The sequence below is a fragment of the Paramormyrops kingsleyae genome, chromosome 17, assembly GCF_048594095.1.
Source record: "Paramormyrops kingsleyae isolate MSU_618 chromosome 17, PKINGS_0.4, whole genome shotgun sequence".
Taxonomy (NCBI): Eukaryota; Metazoa; Chordata; class Actinopteri; order Osteoglossiformes; family Mormyridae; genus Paramormyrops; species Paramormyrops kingsleyae.
In genome coordinates, this window is record NC_132813.1 from 14,456,657 (window position 1) to 14,475,420 (window position 18,764).

At 50.8% G+C, this 18,764-nt stretch overlaps 2 protein-coding genes across 5 annotated transcripts; both read right to left on the bottom strand.

Moving 5' to 3' along the window:
- Positions 1 to 12,311, bottom strand: LOC111841492 (tyrosine-protein kinase BAZ1B-like). 3 transcript variants are annotated; one of them, XM_023807260.2, is made up of 20 exons: positions 11,620 to 12,311; positions 10,402 to 10,518; positions 9,310 to 9,454; positions 9,027 to 9,216; positions 8,401 to 8,522; positions 8,091 to 8,288; positions 7,801 to 7,980; positions 6,190 to 7,669; positions 5,946 to 6,084; positions 5,708 to 5,853; positions 5,529 to 5,622; positions 5,321 to 5,419; positions 4,939 to 5,116; positions 4,642 to 4,830; positions 4,345 to 4,492; positions 3,340 to 3,487; positions 3,042 to 3,172; positions 2,398 to 2,510; positions 1,755 to 1,861; positions 1 to 1,650 (listed from the first exon to the last, which is right to left on the bottom strand). In XM_023807260.2, the coding sequence occupies exons 1-20, from the start codon at positions 11,736 to 11,738 to the stop codon at positions 966 to 968; spliced, it is 4,728 nt and encodes a 1,575-aa protein (XP_023663028.1). In that variant the 5' UTR covers positions 11,739 to 12,311; the 3' UTR covers positions 1 to 965. The 3 variants fall into 3 exon arrangements, with proteins under 3 accessions (XP_023663028.1, XP_023663029.1, XP_023663027.1); XM_023807261.2 differs by having other exon boundaries at positions 4,648 to 4,830; positions 6,190 to 7,672; XM_023807259.2 differs by having other exon boundaries at positions 6,190 to 7,672; positions 11,620 to 12,310.
- A 941-nt stretch (positions 12,312 to 13,252) lies between these two features.
- LOC111841402 (transducin beta-like protein 2) lies at positions 13,253 to 18,749 on the bottom strand. 2 transcript variants are annotated; one of them, XM_023807107.2, is made up of 7 exons: positions 18,395 to 18,749; positions 17,637 to 17,755; positions 17,197 to 17,381; positions 16,959 to 17,110; positions 16,389 to 16,515; positions 16,144 to 16,290; positions 13,253 to 14,809 (listed from the first exon to the last, which is right to left on the bottom strand). In XM_023807107.2, the coding sequence occupies exons 1-7, from the start codon at positions 18,513 to 18,515 to the stop codon at positions 14,350 to 14,352; spliced, it is 1,311 nt and encodes a 436-aa protein (XP_023662875.2). In that variant the 5' UTR covers positions 18,516 to 18,749; the 3' UTR covers positions 13,253 to 14,349. The 2 variants fall into 2 exon arrangements, with proteins under 2 accessions (XP_023662875.2, XP_023662874.2); XM_023807106.2 differs by having other exon boundaries at positions 17,637 to 17,767; positions 18,395 to 18,748.
- Between the last annotated feature and the right edge of the window lie 15 nt (positions 18,750 to 18,764).

The window sequence follows — 18,764 nt, forward strand, 5'->3', positions numbered from 1 at the left end:
TTTACAATTTCAATTTTCTTTATTTGGTTCTTGATACAGGGGACACCCCAGCCTGTTCCATTTAACTTAGATCATATTAAAGAAAAAAAAATTAGGGGAGGATTTGAAATCCTCTGTAAAACATACTTTTTATGCATCTCCCTGTGAGCAAACAGGTGCATACAGTACAGAAATCAATATTCATGAAAAACCAAGTATACGGGGGAAGAGGTAAGAGATGGACCACCAAGCCGATTTGTTTTGCTGCAGACAGAGCCGTCAAGGCCACAGACCTCATTTTAAACTGGAGCTGTGTGTTGGGGTACTGGTGACACGGGCAGATGGGCGTTCTTCTAGGTCCGACCACCTCTAGATACACATCTAGCGGACCTAGAGCACCACCCACTAGCTAGAGAACAAGACTGAAGAAGAGGCACTTTACCTGCATCACAGAACAGCACGAAAACTTGTTTCAGGACCAAAAATAAGTCATTTGCAATCAGAGTTCAAAAACTGGCCAGTGAAGAGACGAGCCCAGTGGGACTGGTGCTTGTGTCCAAACAAGTGGACAGGCACAGTCCGGAAGGGTAGGGGGGGCGGCATGCCAGCATTTGAGACGGGGGTGGCGGGGGGCACAAAACACAACCGTAGAGTTCACAGCTGCACTGCCCCCAACAGCTGTTAAACCCAACCAGTCCTCCCCCTATGAAATTTCTGCAATTACAAGACATACAAACCGAGACAGGCTGGGGCACAAAGGAAGGGGGGGGGGGAAAACAACTAGAATTCCAAAATGTCCTTAAATCTAAATTTTGTCTGGAAAACAACCACTTTACAAATATAAATTGGTTTTCTTCAAAATAGGAACATAAAAATAATAATAAAAAAATACACAATGAAAATGCAGAGTCCTGTAGCTGGTCAGAGGGAAGCTTTAGGACAGCAGGGGCTGCACCACACCGGGTGCTTCAGAGTCCCCCCCCACCTCACAGAGATGGTTTCTGCCGTTTGGAATGCCGTAGGCTGGCCCCGCCCCCTTTACCGTCTCCTGCCTCTGCAAAGCACCGGGTATGGTCTTGTCTGCTGTCCCGCCGTGGCCTTCCACGGCCCCGTTTCCTGTAGACCACAGCCTCCTCCCGATCGCTGTCGCTCTCCACCTCGCGGTAATTCTTCCTTTGGCCCAGGACAGCAGCCCGCCTGCTCTTCCTCAGTCCACCGTCCTCCTCCTCCTCACAGCTGCTCTCCTCTTCCTCTGACCTCAGGTCACGCTGGCCACTCTTACGAAGGCCGTCTCCGTATTCCTGTCTCTTGTTCCCACTGGGCCTCCCTGGTCGGGCAGCGCGCCCGGGCTCCTCCGGTGCCGCCTCGGCCTCCTCCTCGTCGCCACGGTTGCGGCAGGCGCGCTTGTGGCGTCGGAAGTAAGCAAGTCCCGGCAGCAGCTGGGCCAGAAGGTCCATGAACACGCGCTCCGTCTTCAGCAGGCAGGAGAGCACGGGGCTGTCAGGTGGGTTGTACTCCTCGGCATTAGAGAACACCAGCTTCATGTCCTCCAGAAAGTCGCCGCTGTGCCGGTAATGGCCGTCAGAGAACTTGCACAGCATGGTCTGGAAGTTCATGGGCTGGGAGATGACGTCTTGGTAATCCTCAACCAAATCAGGAGAGACCGGCTTCCTAAGAGGGACAGGCAGGCGGCTGTGTGACACGGGGGACAGACAGTACCCCCACCCACCCTCCTACAGTGAGGTACAGTCCCAGAGACGATGGCGCGGGCCCACCTGAATGGCCAGGAGTAGCGGAACTTGACCAGCCGCTGCAGGATCTCCTCACAGCGGTCCAGCTCCAGGGCCCGTCGACACCCGCCCCTCACGAAGTTTTGCTGCACCTGCGAGGAGGAAGCAGCAAGTCTACTGTGTCTTTGGGATCCCAAAGAGAGGGACCCATATCTACAGGACCCAAAGGGCCACATTGAGACCCCTACGCATGTACTGCGGGCGTAAGATGCAACTGACAGATTAAAGTAAAGGAATCTTATTGGCCAGAACCGTGAATGGAGAGTCAGACCTGAAACACTGAATATTCATGAGCATGAAGCAGGTACACAGAGGAAAGAGCATGATCACAGATTAATACATTCAGCTGCTTTAGCTGAACACAACAGTTTGGACACACTGATGTTTAAGCCTCTCACTTTCTACACTCATGGTCAATAAACACGCCACCCTGACTGCCACGTGTGTTTGCAGATGTGGTAAGGCTGCCCCCTGGGGGCCAGGTGAGGCCAGTGCATCGAGCGAGCTCACTAATCCACACGCCCCTCACCCTACATGCCTGTGTGACAAGGGCGGCTTGAATGAGCTACGCGAGGTTCCCTAAGCAGCCAGAGAACACAGACGTCAGTACTGTCACGGCGACACTCACCAGCTCGTCTATGTCGACGGCGTTGCTAGGGGATTCCTTCTGCTGGCCGCCGCGGGACTTGGCGCCCGCCTTCCTGCTGCAGGACTTCTTCCCCCTGGCCTTCCTTGACCTCACTGTGCAATAGAAGCAAGGAAAGCGTGTGAAAATGCGGAGGCTCGTACTTGGCGATTGGGCAGGCAGAGATCAGCCCCCTGACCGTACACGGAAACTGGAGATGCACCGCCATGCTCTAATCTGCATTTTACCTCGGGAATCTCTCCACGTAGGGTCCCACAGCGTGATCTTACCCACTGCTGTGAAACGCCATAAGTGCAATGAACAGAGGCCCTGCGTTACAGCTGTACTTCCATTAAGCCAATGACTTGAGCCTTTGATGAGAGGACCACTCACGCCACGACACATTCCCGTCACTCGACACAACGTGCGGCCAAAGACGAAGCGTACCACAATCCAGGGCTCTCTAGACAGCACCCATGCTCCAGAAAGTGAGCATTACATCACCACCGCCTGCATGACCGCAGCCACAGTCATTCATTGGCTGCTGGCTGCATGGGTGGGCGGGACCTGTTGGCTCGTGCCATGCTTTGGCCTCACAGCACCTACACCATACCCACAGCTCCTTGTTTAATACGGTGGTCCCTTACAATAATGCCCAGTGGCTTTATCATCCTCATTCTTGTCATCCTCCTCCTCTTCAGAATTTTCATCTTCCTCATCATCCTCTTCCTCATCATCATCCTCCTCCTCCTCCTCTTCAGAGTGTTCGTCATAGCTTCTATAACACAAAAGGCACATATTCAATGGTAACGTACGACAGTGACTGTGCTACATCTTCTCGAATGGCCGACAAGTGAAGCAGAACAGACCCCAAGCCCACTTAAGAGGGAGCTGAAAGCAGGGCCACCCCTCACTAGCTCGGCCTTTAAAGGAGTGAGAGCCCACCTTCCGTGGGAATGACGGCGAGTCAGGGCAGGCTGACATCCAAGGCAGAGCCAGTCCCTGTCTGGGATGGAGTAGAGTGCCGGACGGAGGCAGAACAGATGGAAGGCCTTTTTACACTTATCACAAAGGATCAGCTTGTCATCTTCCCCTGGGGAGGAGAAAGATCAGCCCAGATTCACATGCCAGTCATCAACACTCAAAACCCAACTGGGGGTCTCCGGGGGGGGGGGGGTACAGACTACTTGGCACAGGTCACTGGTTCCATGGCCCCCCCTCCCAACCCGCTCGGTTCCACATAAGATGGAAGGAAGCTGGCCCAGTGGGGGCCGGCAGCTCTGGTGGAAACAGGTGCAGCCAGACCTTGCTTGGGCCTCTAGCTCTCAGGCACCATGCCCCACTTCAGCGGCCTCTCTTAAGGAAGCAGTCTAAGGCGAAGGCCCTGCAGACCACGGCCCTGCAGACCACGGCCCTGCAGACCACGGCCCTGCAGACCACGGCCCTGCAGACCACGGCGAGCCCTCTGACACGAAAGACCCTGCTACCAGTTTATGGCACATTTACCAGCATAACCAGCAGGGAAGGGTAAAGACCAGAGGAATACAGTCACTATGGACACTGGTGCCCCCGAGGCCCAACAGCCAGTGTCACTAGGCAGGCTATGACCTCATTCTGCTTAAACCCATATTTCATTTCACAGATCATTTACAATATTCCTTAACACGCACCAACTGACCCTCGCAAAACAATGAAATTTAATTACGCTGTTGCTGGTACATTAACTATTGACTTAAGTGTTTACAGAATGACCTAAACCTGTCTTCACAGATAAGTTTATGGCAAATGAAGCCCCCTAGTGGTGAATCAGTAGAAGTTCCATCAAAACCCAGAGGCTCTGAAGCAGTACCAGTGACCCAATAGGTGTAAGGATTACCACCAGTACCCTTACAGGAATAATGAGATATGACTTTCCATTTAAAAGGAGGTGAGCAGTCAGCGCACACTCACCTTTCCTCCGGCACACCTTACAGCGAGCGTTCTCAGCCGACATGTCCCACTTGATACTGGAATCCAACATACCCAGCAGGACGTGCATCCGCGAGAACGTCTGCGCCTCGCGGATGGCGGCCTTCCACTTCTCCACAGCTGTCGCCACCTGCAGGACACACAGTGTAGAGCGCTGAAGCCACTTTCAGCCTTTTGCCTTGAATTTTTGTAGGACCCAAGAAAGAAAAGTTAAGTGTGGAGGTTTGGAGGGGAGGGAGGACTCTGCCGCCTCCCACAATGAGCTCCGGGCCACGTTACCCTTGCCTCGTCAGCCAGCCTCTTCTCCTCCTCCGCTTCCTCCACTTTGCTCCCTTCTTCTCCATTCTGCTTTTTCTTTCTCTTATTCTGCTTGGGGTCCATGAAGCCCTGCAGGAACTTGGTGAAGACGCTCTCCTGGAGGGTGATGATGCACTGCCCGAAGTCCTTCAGGCTCACCAGCGAGCGTACCTGGGGTGCCCGCCAAGAGAGGCGTAAGCAGAGCGCTGCGTGAAGTCACCGCCCAAGCCCCCCCGGCCGTCACTCGCCGGACTCGCTAAACACACGGAGAGCGCTGACCTTGTCCTCAAACCTGCCGATGTCGTCCAGGTCGCCAAGGCCGCCCTTCTGCAGCCGCAAGGCCACCTCCAGGATGTCGTTCTGTAAGTAATGGAGCAGTTCCAGGGGGCTGTCACAGGTCTTCTGCTGCGATCCGGCCTTCTGGGCAGCGCTGATGGACTGCTGAATATCCTGGTACCTTAGGACCGAACACAGGGCCATCACATGTGGCACGAGACGCAAACTTCTACCTACCAGTAAGCCAAACATCTTAAATTACATCTCCGACAATAATCCTTAATCATTAATCTTTACATTGAACTTTAAGCCAATGGCAGCCAGGTTTTTACACATTTAGCCACTGGGGGGTACGCCCACCACCCATGGCTCCTCAGGGCTTCACCTGTACTGGAGATGGTTCTTCAGCTCGCTCTCCCGCACACCTTGGGGGTGCAAACTGTCCATCAGCTCTTGCAGCTGGGCTAAGGAGTCGCACACGAACCTGCCGGACACACACACACACACACTCAATGCACCAAGGGCATCAAGTTTCACAGGCTGGTTTCAGCCTAGGCCAGCTGTTCAGATATTATATCAGGATGCAAACATACCAAAGATTCTGTCCCCTTTTGGGAACTGTACTTTCAACAGGGGTCTCAGGTGTCCCCTGCTGGCCACCATCTGTACTGCATTCCTCTTTACTTTCTATAGAATGCAAAGAAGCCTTTATATAAATATCTCACAGCCAGGTGTGGCAGTTAGTACATCACAATCTCTAGAACGTGCTCACCTGTCACATCAGCCTCGTCGTCCTCCTCTTCTTCCTCCTCCTCCTCCTCCTCTTTAGGGGGTAGAGTAAAGCTGTAGTTTATGCTGTTGTGTACCCAGCCCTTCTCAATGTACAGGCCCGGCACTGCATCAGAGAAAAGCCAGTACCTACAAGAGACACACATGCGATCTCACAGACGCTCTCCAAGCCAAACCCAGCACCATGGTTCCCGTCGGCAGTCACCGTCCCCCCCCCCGACCTGCTGTGGTTGCGGTCCGTGCCCAGCGGCATGCGCCTCAAGACCAGCTTGGCCTTGCTGATGCCCTCCTGAAAGGCCCTCTCCGCCGCCGCCTTACGCTTACGCACCCGCTCCTCCCCCGCCTCCTTCTCCATGCGCTCTGTAAGGGAATGAAGTTCCAGCATGAGTCAGCAAATGCCACCGCAGGTCAACAGAAGCCCAGCCACAAGGGCACCTGCCCCCCATGCCGCGTGAGCCTTCATACCTTTGTTCAGCCGCTCTTGCTCCTCCTTCTCCTTCTTAGCTTGAATGGTCTGTAGCCTCCTGCTCCTCACCACACTCACCATGTCCTCAGGCAGAGGGTCTGAGGCCACCGACTCCCCCCCGCCACCTTCCTTCTTGGCCCCCCCATCTCTCCGCTTGTCCTGCTTGGCCGCCCCTCCGGCACCACTGCCCTCCACATTGACCCAATCACCGCCCCCCAGCTTAGCCTCCATCTGCTCCTTGCGCCTCTGTTTCTCCGCTCGTACGCGGTCGTTGGCCTCCTTCAGCGTGGCCAGGCGCTCCTTCCAGAGCTCGGCCGCGCGGTGCTGCATGGCGTCCACGTGGTCCTCCACCGAGTAGGTCAAAAGGATGCGGTGGCACAGCGCCACCAGCAGGCCGATCTTCTCCTGCGGGTTCAGCTCAAATACTTCTGAGGTCTCCAGCTTCTCCAGCATCTCGGTGCTCAGCGTGTCGTCCGGGGCCCCCCACACCCAGTCCTCAGAGCCATGGCCGCTGCCTTCGTCGTGGGCATCGCTGGGACGCAGGCAGAGCCGGACCAGCTCCGAGACAGAATGCATGGTGAGCGGGATCTCCGACAACGGCATGTCCAGCTCGCTGTAGCCCTCGGCCAGTTCGTCCTGTAGCAGCGTCTGCAGAAGGATCACTAACACACGGTTCAAGTACAGGAAGCCAGCTTGTTTGGTGGCGAGAGCCTCCATGAGGGCAGCGGCCGTAATGGGGGACTGGTCCTCAGGCATCAGCAGGCCAGAGTAGCAGTTGAGAAAGTCTGTCACCATGGCAATGTCCCCAAAGAGCACGTTGGGCAGCCCATCAGGCATGTCCGCCAGCTTGAAGTTAGGGATGTTCTTTCCCACCAGCTCCTGGTCCTCATAGCGGCGCTGCTGCTCCCTCCGGACCAGCATCTCCTTCTCCCGGCGCTCCTTGGCTCGTTCACGCAGCTTCTCCTTGATCTCCTCCCGCTTCTTGCGCATGGCGTCCTGCTTCTCCTCCTCTGTCATGGCTGCCCAGCGCCTTTTGTACTCCAGGAGCTCCCAGCGTTTCTGAACCATATCCCGCAATTCCTCGGGCAGCCTGGTCCGGTCCTCAGGTGTCAGCACCTTGGCCACCTTGGATATGAGGCAGGACAGGGCGTTCCTCTTCTCCTCCTTGTCTTTGTTCTCCCGGTAATAGCGGAGCAGGTGGAGGGCCATCGGCGGCAGGGGTTTGCCCGGTTTGGGAGTTCCGGGTCCTCTGTTCTTCAACTTCCTGGGGGTTGCAGAAGAACCGGTCTTGGTCACCTCCAGCAAAGTCATCTGCTTCATCTTCATCTTCCTGGAGGTCTTCTGGCCACCGGCTGCCTTGGCCACACTCTTCCCGTGTCTCTTTGCTTGTGACACATGAACCCCACTATCCCCTCCGCTGGTGCTCCTCTTCTTAGGAGACCCGCCATTCTTCACTTTCAAGGGAGAGCCGTTCTCCTCCTTCTTCGGGGGCGACAAACAGCATTCAGTTATATGTTGGATAAGCAGCCCTCTGCATTGCTCACATCTATAACTACAGCCGGCACTATGACCTGACCACCTAGCAGATGGAGGAGAGTTCAAAGCCTGACCTGCACGTGTCCCCATGTCGTCGGTCCGAGGGGCAGAGTCTGAGGCGTCGTCTTCTGCAGCTTCTTCCTCGCCCCCTTCACGGCAGCGTCCTCCCCGTCGGTTGTCTTTGTCTTCTTCTCTGGCTTCCCCTCTGGCAAACTCAAACTCTTACGCTTACCGGACGGGAAGTCGGCCATGTACTGTAAGTTTTAAACGCAAAACTGTCACGAGGGTCGGCTGTATGTAGCCGAATGACGAACAGGCGTCCGCATTAACGCTGACGGGGTTATGAAGCCACGTGCCGAAGTACCTTGTATGGATCCAGCAGAAAGTCACTGAACTTGCTAGGCAGGCTGTACTTCTTCACCAGTTCGTCCTCCACCACCCAGGGGGCGCTCTCTCCCGTACCCATGCGCAGAGCGTTGTGTCTGATAAAGTAGCGCACAATCTCTTTGTTGGGGGGTCTCTCTGTGCGAAAGAGGCTATCGGCGGGAACGTTGCTGATGAGCTGGAAAAGAACGCATATAAAAACCTGGTTACGTGCACGATAAACGCAGTGGGTGCATAAGGTTGTACAGGCGCCTGGCCTGATCCCACCCAACACAGTTCCTGCCCCCCACCTGGTCCTCATCCATCAGCTTGACGTTATACTTGTGCGGCAGGAACTTGGGCATGACCCACTTCTTCCTGTGCTCCTTGAGGCTGGTGGGAAGCTTTCTGGGGGAGCGTCGGGCACGGTCACCTGGCAGAAAACGGACACTCCGCGTGAAATACCCGCCACGCGCTCAGAGCACGCCACCATGCCCAGTTAAGTACCTCACTTTATGAATGTGTTATAGTTAAATATTCACATGAAAAATGTACCTGGGACACAGTAAATATCTACGGGTGAGCCTGTATGTGAAATATGACCCTTCTAACTCGGTGACTAATGCATTCACGGAGGACGACAATGTTTACCTGGCACTCGGCACTTGATAAACTCACTCAGTGTGCCAGTGCTTTACAGGCCTTTGAAACCAAAACCACCCAAATTATAATTTTGCTTAAAACCAACAAACACAAAGGCTGCCCAGAAAAGTGGTGGTACTAAATCAGGAATCGGCGCCTCATCTTTCCACCTGAGGGACTTCAGATATCCTGGTATCGTGCACTATTTAATTTCTGTACCAGTGGGTTAGTCATTATGAATAAATCATGAACAGTCCAATCCCAGCGTTGCATGCGGTCTGAGCCCAGTACTCACAGGAGTGACTCCTCCTGCTCTCCTCCTCAGGCTGCAGCTCCACCTTCAGCTGTTCCCTGCTGGTATTCTCCTTATCACTGGATGGGGAGTCACAGGCCCCCTCCACCTTCTTCTCCACCAGCTCATCCAGCACTCCCTCCAGGGGCAGCACCTCCACCACCTTCACCCTGAGGCTCCTGTCCTTCCCCACCTGCAGGCACACACAGACCAGCCAGTGCTACCCCTGGAACCTGAGCTCACACATGAAACAGCAGGCATCTCAAGAAAGAAAATCTACACTTACCAGGAAGTCACATTCCTCACCAACAGCATACTTGGTGAAGATCTCCAGCCATGCCTGGTCCACCAGCTTGTCCAGGGAAAGAGTGTTATGGTGAACCATCTCCAGGACTGGTTTCTCAAACCACAGAGGGTATTCCTCCTTGAGGCTGTCATAACACAGCGAGAGGCCAGTGTCACTTCCCATCTGCTTTCAGCAATAGGAAACACTGAGAAACACTCAGAGGTTCAGAAGATGACCTTGTGAACTGCATGCAGAGATCACTCAAAAACAGGTAAACAGGAGAGTCAGATTCAGCTTCAGCGAAATGAGCATGAACATCTGATCACATCAGTGCAGCCACTCGACTTCATATTTCATATTACAGCCCATCGAGGGAACACAGCACTGCGTCAAGAGGAATGCAACCAGCAAAGTTTAAAAGGGCATCTTGTAAGCCATCAATCCATTCATTCATTTTCTCTGATGGCTTTGACTATTCAGGGTCGTGGAGGATCCAGTGGGGCTAAGGGCACAAGGCAGGGAACAACCCAGGACAGGGTGCCAACCCATCACAGGGTACAGTCACACACCATTCACTCATACCAGCACACCTACAGGCAAATTAACTCCAATTAACCTCCGCTTGCTTTTGGACCATGGGGGAAAACCAGAGAACCAAAAGAACATCACCCACAATGACATGGAGAGAACATGCAAGCTCCACACACTTGGAGCCATGGCGGGGATTCAAACCCTGGTCCCAGAGGTGTGAGGCAACAGTGCCAACCTTCCTAACCACTGCACCACCATGCTGCCCATCTTGTGAGCATCCTTCAAAAACCAAATGCTAAATGTGAACCACATGGGCAATCTTGGGAAGGGAATCTAACGAACTACAAAACAAAACAAAAAATAGCTAACATCAGGTGACATTCTCCCCCCTTTCTACTCTCACAATCATCAGATGGTTTGTTTTTATTTTTTTGTTTAAACAAAGCTGCTCAACCAATTAAGCAATATGCTGCAATTTCACACACCACAGCTCAGCACCAGTACACAACATGACACACAAAGGCTCGGCCCCGTGAGGGGGCCCGGGGAGACTGTACTCACAGTTCAGCCACCTCCTGCTCCTCCTCCCAGGCCTCCTTATGCGTCAGCTGGCCGCTGCCTGTGCTCTTGCAGGTCCAGATGTGCTCGCTGTACCTCTGCAGGCGAGCCTCAAACTCTCTGATCACATTTGCTCAGGAAAAACACGAGCGCCCCCCCACAGACACCGAGTTAAACAAATGTCACCAGACAGAAGGCGCCCCGCTGAGGCCTGTCAGCACACTGCATCCATTTTAAAATGAGCTCCGGTGGCAAAGCGACATCCATGTTGATGTTCTTGTGTTTGTCCCCAGTCATCCTATACAATAAATAAAGCATTTATTGTGTGTATGTGTGTGTGGGGGGGCGGCCCAATCAAACTACTGCAGGACTCTATAGCAATAGCTTGTCTCTCTCCCCTCCTGCAAAGGGACCCTGACAGGCAGTATTTACATGTGTTTGTTTACATCAGATACAGCTGGTCCTGGTTATAACAGCAGCTGGGTTCTTGTCTTTTTCGTTAATAATGCACAAGTCAGCAATAACAGTATCGAGTGTCATTCTGCATTATATACGGCTGCCAGACTCAAGTGACTCTCCCACAACCCCATCTCAGTCTGCCTACGGTGCCTGGACGAACACAGTCCAATGACCTTCGGAGAACGGCATCTGCCTGACAAACAGCGAGCAGGTCCTGGTACGGCTCTCCGTAAACATTACAGGGACCACGAGCGAAGGGTGACAGGTGACATAGAACGCCACCTTCGGCAAGGTGGAGGGCGACAGCATGGAGCCGGGTATTCGCACTAAGTGCTTCCATTCTGAGCTACACACAGCATGCTAAACCCGGTCTGTCTGTGCCCACACTTAATAATTAATAGAGTGACAGGCGATCGGGCGGTGTTAAAAAAAAAAAAAGAAAGAAAGAAAGAAAGAAAAGAAGAACACTCCCCCATGCATGTACGAAGCGAGACTGGGAGCTGCGGGAGCACGGGATTAAATACTAGGCTGAAAGTAGGCCTGCGGTGTGCGAAGCCAGCGTCTAAATTAACACCGGGGCGATTCAGTGCAAGGCAGTGGGCAATCAGCAGCCGAGCACCGGCCATGCACCCAGCAGATGGGACCGCAAGGCGGACCACACACCTCCAGTGATCCCGCTCCCAGTCACAGATGTTGCCGAATCCCCAGGCGAGTCGGCGGCATAGATGGACGCTGGCGGCCCCCATCAGAGCCAAAGGATACTCTTTGTCCCCGAAGGCCTCCTGGGTGTGCGGGATTATGTAGATCTCTTCTCCAGAGCCAGGCGGCTCAGCCAGCGACTTGACCAGAGGGTAGGGCTTCCGCCCCAGGAGCGGTGCCATGATGCGTCGTCAGCGCGTTGAATCCTCCTACCCGGCACCGCTGACAGGAGGGCACGGCGCGGTGGCGTAACTCCGGTACACCGAAATCAAACGCCGATCGCCGGGGCCGCGCTCTAAAGCATCCAAAGTGCGGCAGTCACTCCGGCTCGACCCAGCCGGCAAGACAACAACAATAACGGCACTAACAGCGAGAGCACGCCAGTTTCAGTCACACCGACGCCGCGCTGCGACCGCCGGGCGTGCCACCACCCGGGCCATGGCGCTCCGGTCTAAGAAAGGCGGCGGGGTATCTGACGCGGGCGGTCCGGCCGAACCTCTCCAGGGGCTGCCCCAATCAGCCGGCTGCGCTTCCTCCTGCGAAACGGAGACGCCTTACTGCGCTGCTCACGCGGGGAATAGAGGCCCTTCCTGACACATAGAGAAACCCGAGGGAATCGGGTCTTTAATTTCTCTTAATTTCGACGGATACGAAAAAAAAAAACAAACAAACGAGAACCTGAGGGCTCGGTTGAAAAATGGCGGGAGTTCCTACTCCACCGGCACCGTTCGGCTCAGCCCTAAAGCTCCGTTACCCCGGCAGCCAAACAGCGTCGCCCCATATGCCCCGCCCCCGCCGGATGCTTATTGGCCGCCGAGCTTCTGCGCAGCAGCGGCAGTCGGTCAGAGGTCCGTATAACTGTCCGTCATTGACGTAACTTCATCGTGCCCCCCCCCCCCCCCCCCTTACTCGCGCGACAGTCGATTTGTAACTCCGCCCAGTAAGGTCGATGTAGTGACGTCAACTTAAAAGAAAGGGTTAAAGGTTATCTGGGGTAAGTCAAATGACTGCCTTATAGGCTCAAACGTCAGAGTAGTTAAGAAGGTGGTCAATGTTTTAGAATTAAGACTATTTGTCGTCAGTACTGTTATGGAATTTTTCCTTGAGAATGACTTTTTAATAGTACTCCATTATAAATTATATTATATACACTATACAGTATTGTGCATTTAATCACAATTTCAATGTAGAATAGGACTAAAGATTTATCGTAACAACATACATATAACTGCATTACTGAAATTTTGGGTGATAGTCCTGAAGTGTCTGTCTTCAATTCAGAATCACACACACATTCACATACATCATCTTCTCCTATGTTATATCATGGTCATACAAATTAGACCCACATAGAAAATAATTAACCAAAAATCTGTCTGTAACAACACTCCTTACGATCCACCTGTTACTGTCTCTGACCTGGGAGAGACAAGCTGAGGTGAATACAGATAAATTCCAGCCTCACATATCAGAGACCTTGTTCTTTGTCTTTGTCAGTTTTCTTTAAATCACTAACCATCTTAGTACAGTGAATTAAGACCTCTCAGCAGCAAGCTAGCAAATATAATATTACGTAAGGCTATGTGCGCAAAAATACTTTGAAATCAGTTTCTATTTCTAGAAAGTACACAGGAGCCTGGAAGTGATATGTAGGCTGTATCTTTGTTGTCAGTAAATAAATGCAGGTAGACAGTGATACTTTATGTTGCCATTTTTTTATTCAACACAACACAAGGAAAGGTTGATTACATACTTTACGGGGTCCGATCTCCTTTCTGACCTCCCGCTATACTTTTCCCCCGGCCAATGAACAATCGAGGGATGTTTGCATCATAGAACAGACCGCCCATGTAGTTTTGATTTTCAAGTGGTACGCACGCCCGTGTGTGGCCCTGAAGTGTGGTCTTTGCGCTTGAACACTGTGGCGTCAATTATTTCACAAGATTGCATCCATATCTGCAGCAAGTATGAACCAGGCTTAAATGGTAGGAGGGGCCACTGGGCGGTCAATCGGCACTTGTTATGGTTATTTTGCTAGTCTAAAATGGATCAAATCAGCGCTTGATTGACAGACCATGCTAATACCACCCATTGTGGGTTTCAAATCCCCTTCAAACACCAAAACATGTGCAACTGAGCTACAATAGAAAGTGTATTGACTGTCTATATAAGATCATGCAAAAACTAGAGAGATTCTACCATGGCCCAGGACTGTGATGTGTGTTAAGTCACACACCCATCCAGTTCGCTAGAGCCTTTCCCAGGCAGGACAGGGTACAAGGACAGGGTCACCTTGGACAGGATGCCAGTCCACTGGGCGACATATAGACGCCAATGAGCCTAACTGCATGTAACTGAGCTACAGAAAAAAAAAAAAAAAAACACTCAGGACACGAGGAGACCACGCATGATCCAGCCCCACACTGAACGGGGGTGAGATTCACATCCCCAGCAGTACTACTGCTAAAGGCACCAAGCCCCCCTTTGAACACGGTCTTCTCGTAATTCCTAAAATAAAATATATAGGCAAGCGTTCTTGTCTTCAACACAGAGATATTTTCATATATCTAAATTTAAACATTCAAGAAAGAAAAAAACAGCTACATTTGGTTTTACTGGGCGCTTAAAAGCCTGAACATTTAAGACAAGGCAGTTTTAAAACACACCATGATTTCTAAGGCAAAATCTACATGCAAATTGCACATATCCAAGCAAACCGTGCAGCAGTCAGGCAGGCAGTTTTTGATTCTCATTCTGATTCGTTTGATAGAACCCGTGTGTTTGTTCACACGCTCAGCTCTTGGCTTCTGCAAACAGGTTGTCCAGTGCATCCTGAGCATCCTGGATCTGCTGTTGCAGTCTCCGCTGCATGTCCTCATTGGAGGTCTTCTGCAGCATTGCCTCCATGTCCTGGATAGCCGCCCGGTAGCCTGGAGCGTTGTGGAAAACGCGGATGGCGCGGCCTCCGCTGCAGGCCAGGAAGCGGCTGTTGATGTCGAACGCCAGGTCCACAATGTCCTCGCTTTGAACGTCGTGAAACTCCTCCTCTAGCTCCCCGCTGGTCGTGTTGTACAAGGTCATGCCGCAGCCATTGGACACTGCAACCACCCGTGCATCAGGGGACAGGGCAATACGACTGTTCTCGGACACCTGGCAAGACACTGTCCTCAGCAGGTACGGGTCCTGCTGCTCCTCGTAATCCACATCAGTATCCCACAACTTCCATGTCCCATCTCTGGACAATGTCACCATCCTGTTTGACATGGCATACAGCAAGTTAATATTATCTGAACCGAATTGCTCATAAATGTTACTCAAAGACTGATTGGCATTTGTACCTACATGACCATGCAAACGTTTGGGTACACCTAACCATAGTAATATTTACAATAATTAAGGACATCAACACTATAAAATGACATACAGTGGTACCGCAGAACTCAAATTTAATCCGTTCAGAACTCCGGATCGAATCCTAAAAAGTTCAGGTTCTGATCGAATTTTCCCCCCAAAAAATAATGGAAAACCAATTAATTGGTTCCCGGCCCCAAAAAATTGCACCTAAATGTTCTTTTTTAGCATTTAAACACAAAATGAACCGGATAAAACAAGAAGAACATATACTGTATTAAACACATCTAAGCACATTTATCAAAACAGTAATTTTTAAAGTAAGAAAATAAATGAATTCAAACAATGTGTCCTGCCCTGATTGTCTGCTCCTTCCATGTGCCATTATAATAATATTAAAATCTTTATTTTTAAATGTATAATAATTAGTTAATCATTGTCTAAATGTATTTTTACTGTCTAAATATGTATTCAGCTAGCGTAAACATGCATGATGCTATCACAGCGAATGCAAGGCTGAGGCGTTACACTTTGTTTCCACTGAGATGTGTCGCGTGACTCATTTCCCCGTGCATACAAGTTCTTAGGTCAGCGTTCACGGTCCGTCTTCTGAGATTCAGATCGAGTTATAGGTATTTTTTTTCGAACTGGTTGGTTCGACTTTTTAGAAATTTGAGTTCTAATGAGTTCGAGAACTGAGGTACCACTATATATGGAATTATGCACTGACCAAAGAAGAATTCGAAAAAAATTCGGGGTGGGGGGGGGGGCGTTTAACTCCGTGGGTTGGGACTCAGAAGGTTGCCGGTTCAAATCCCTGGGTTGGCAGAGTGATCCCACCTTTGGGCCTTTAACTCCAGGAACTGGCTGAGCTATTGACTTCTACGCCAGTTTCATGAGGTGACCTCCAGTGATGCTTATCCAACTGTCCAGAAGGAGGTCCCACATATATGATGAGCTCTCATTGTCTGCTTTTCCTTCACTCTCTGGCCAAACTCCTCAAAAACCATCTCATCTCTAGGCCAGGTAGCCAGGTCATGTGAAGCGACACTATCGCTCTCCTTTGTTGGTGGCTTGGTGTGTCCAAACTTGACTACAATAACAGTTGGGGAAATCATTGTGTTTACACTAGGATTGTACAGGACAGCTCGCAGCCAGACTCGCTTATCAATCAAACTGAAAGACTTGCCTGTTACGACACACATTTGTCAGGCTGGTTCCACACAGCAGACCCACCTGCAGGAGTCACCGGAGAACGCAAAGAACTGGACAGGAGAGGAGTGTCCCTGGAGGTCAAACGCTCGCACCACCTCTTTGAACTGTCCATCTGTCGTGAAGCACACCTCCCACACCTTTACGTTGCGGCCGCAGGATGCTACAAACCTGCCCAGTGGACACACAGCGTCACATGTTGTGGCTGAATATTCTGAGTGCTCAGCTGCACAACAGAGCACAAAGCATGCCCCAAAGTAAACCCATACCTGCCACAAGGAGAGATGGCAGCATAGAGGCTGGTCGTCTGGTTAGTGTCGATGGAGGCCAACAACTTGCCATACAGGTCCCAGAGGATAATGGTGGCATTGCTGCATGCAGTCATAATAAATGTTCCTGGGGAAAAAATAAAAGCATGAACCAAAGCTACCAGTAGCGATGGACAACATGAGGCTTCAAAAACCATTTGTTGTATTTTTAAACCCTCTAAATGGTGCTCTTGATTTACTTTGGGGCATGCTTTGTGCTCTGTTTGTACAGAGTGCTCCATCTAGTGGAGTTAAAAGAAACAGCAAATGGTTCAAAAAACTTCATTTTGTCCCTCACTACAGGAGGAGAATAATTTTGAAGGTCACAGGATACCTGTTCTGTTTTTAACAATTTTATTGGACAAAAGGTTAATAAAATGAAACAAGAAAGGAGTATGTGCACTTTTGGTAAATGACAGCCCATTTTTGGGACACACCGCACTCAGCAACACATACATGATCAATAAAATAAGAAATGGTGGTTTGATGTCAAACTGGTCAATGAACCACCAACAGTGCTATTAACTGTACCAGTTTCTGCAATGCCGATGTTGACAACGGTCGCTGTGTGCAGCCGGGGAAAGTCCTCTGGAGCAGGTTTGAAGCTGAAGGAGCTGTCGTTCTCCTTGCACATCTGGAAAACACGGAGGGTCTTCTTGCCAGCCAGCCAGGTGATGAAGGTGCTGTAATTCAGAGAAAAGTCTCTCAATACAGGGAAGAGGCAGCCAACAGGACCCTGCCACCCTGACCGACCAGTGCAGCCATGTACCGTGAGTCAGGGCTGAGGCTCACAAGTGAAGCGTGGTCCTTCTCTATAGCAACACGCAAACACTGGTGCTCGCTGCTCAGGAAATCCTTTGTGCTCCAGATCCGGATGGTGCAGTCATCAGAGCAAGATACCAAATATTTCCCATTGCTGCTGAAATCCAAGCAGGTGACGTTGCCATAGTGACCCTAAGGAGGTGGACAACACATTTTACTTATAAACAGGTCTTCCCTTTGGTTGTGACGGACAACAAGGGAGTATGTGTGAGCAGTAAGAGCAAGCTGAGCAGGAGGGGTCGAAGTTGAACAACATTCAATTTGGCAACCTGCTTGTCAACAGGTAAGGAGATGACATAATTGTGCGGTAGGCTTCAGAATAGCCCAGTGCTGTAAGATCAGTCATTGTACAATAAGCAAACTTCAAAACGCGTCCTCCACTCATACATGCAGCGTGGCGGCCAGGAGCGGGTGGCTGAAGCTGTGCTGCTCCAGTTCCTCCACATGAGGGAGCTGTAGCTGCTCTGGCTCCTCGGTGGGGTACGGTGTGTCATCGTGCTCTTGAGCTGCGGGCAGGTCTATTGCAAGACACCGGCTCATTTTAGATTTTCATCAAAAACCAGTCAGCGCCCAGCAATGTCGAAGACAATCAACACCTATTTTTAATTAAGTGATGGTTTAAGTACTGGGTGGGCTACCAGCCGCTGTGGTTTTATTTAGTTTTACGTTTAAATCATCATAATAACGTTTTAGTTATACCAAAGTATAGCGATGCCTGCATGCGCATCCATTTAAATGGTTTAAATGTGGTGTACATGTTAAGTCGTGGAAGTGTAAAATATTAAATGTGTTACATTTAAATTGTCTCCGAGTTTCAGCTAGACAGTCGGCTATACCATCATTCACAATGAAATTACACAGCAATTTACTCTGAAATTCAATCCCCCCTAACAGATCGGGTTTAGTTCTCACTAACTGGATTCAAAACGCCAGTATCGAGTTTCTATGCCTGTCGCTATTTTAGGTCACATTATAAACGCATCACTTCAGTTTTGCATAAAAAAAGTTTTGCAAAAAATAAAAAATAAACCTTTACATGAAGGTAAAACTGAATTACACATTTTGCACTGTTATAATCACAAACTATAGCGGTGGAAATCGGTAATATTCAGCACCAGCACATTTTCCACTTCAGTTCTACTCACCGTCGGTTATTTCAGTGGATTCGCTTTTCTCATTCAACTCCGTTTTCCCTTTACCAAATGCGACAAAGAGGAGCAGGAGCAGCGCTCCTAATAACACAGCGACGGAAACGGCCAGCTCCATCTCCAGCCCGAAACACTTTGCTCTCTGATCAGCGGTCCTGTCGAGCCACTGGAGTGCAGGTAATGTAACAGACAGGTAAAGGTGTGCTCAGTTGTCAGACTAAACCTAGGAATGTGTGTATGAGGGCAAGAGTAGTGTCCTTTTCCTTCTTTCTTATATTAAGCGCAAGAATATATATGGGGGTGGGGTTTATGAACAACATAAATTAATTAAACGTGCACTAGACCAATAGCACCGTATTGACAGTGT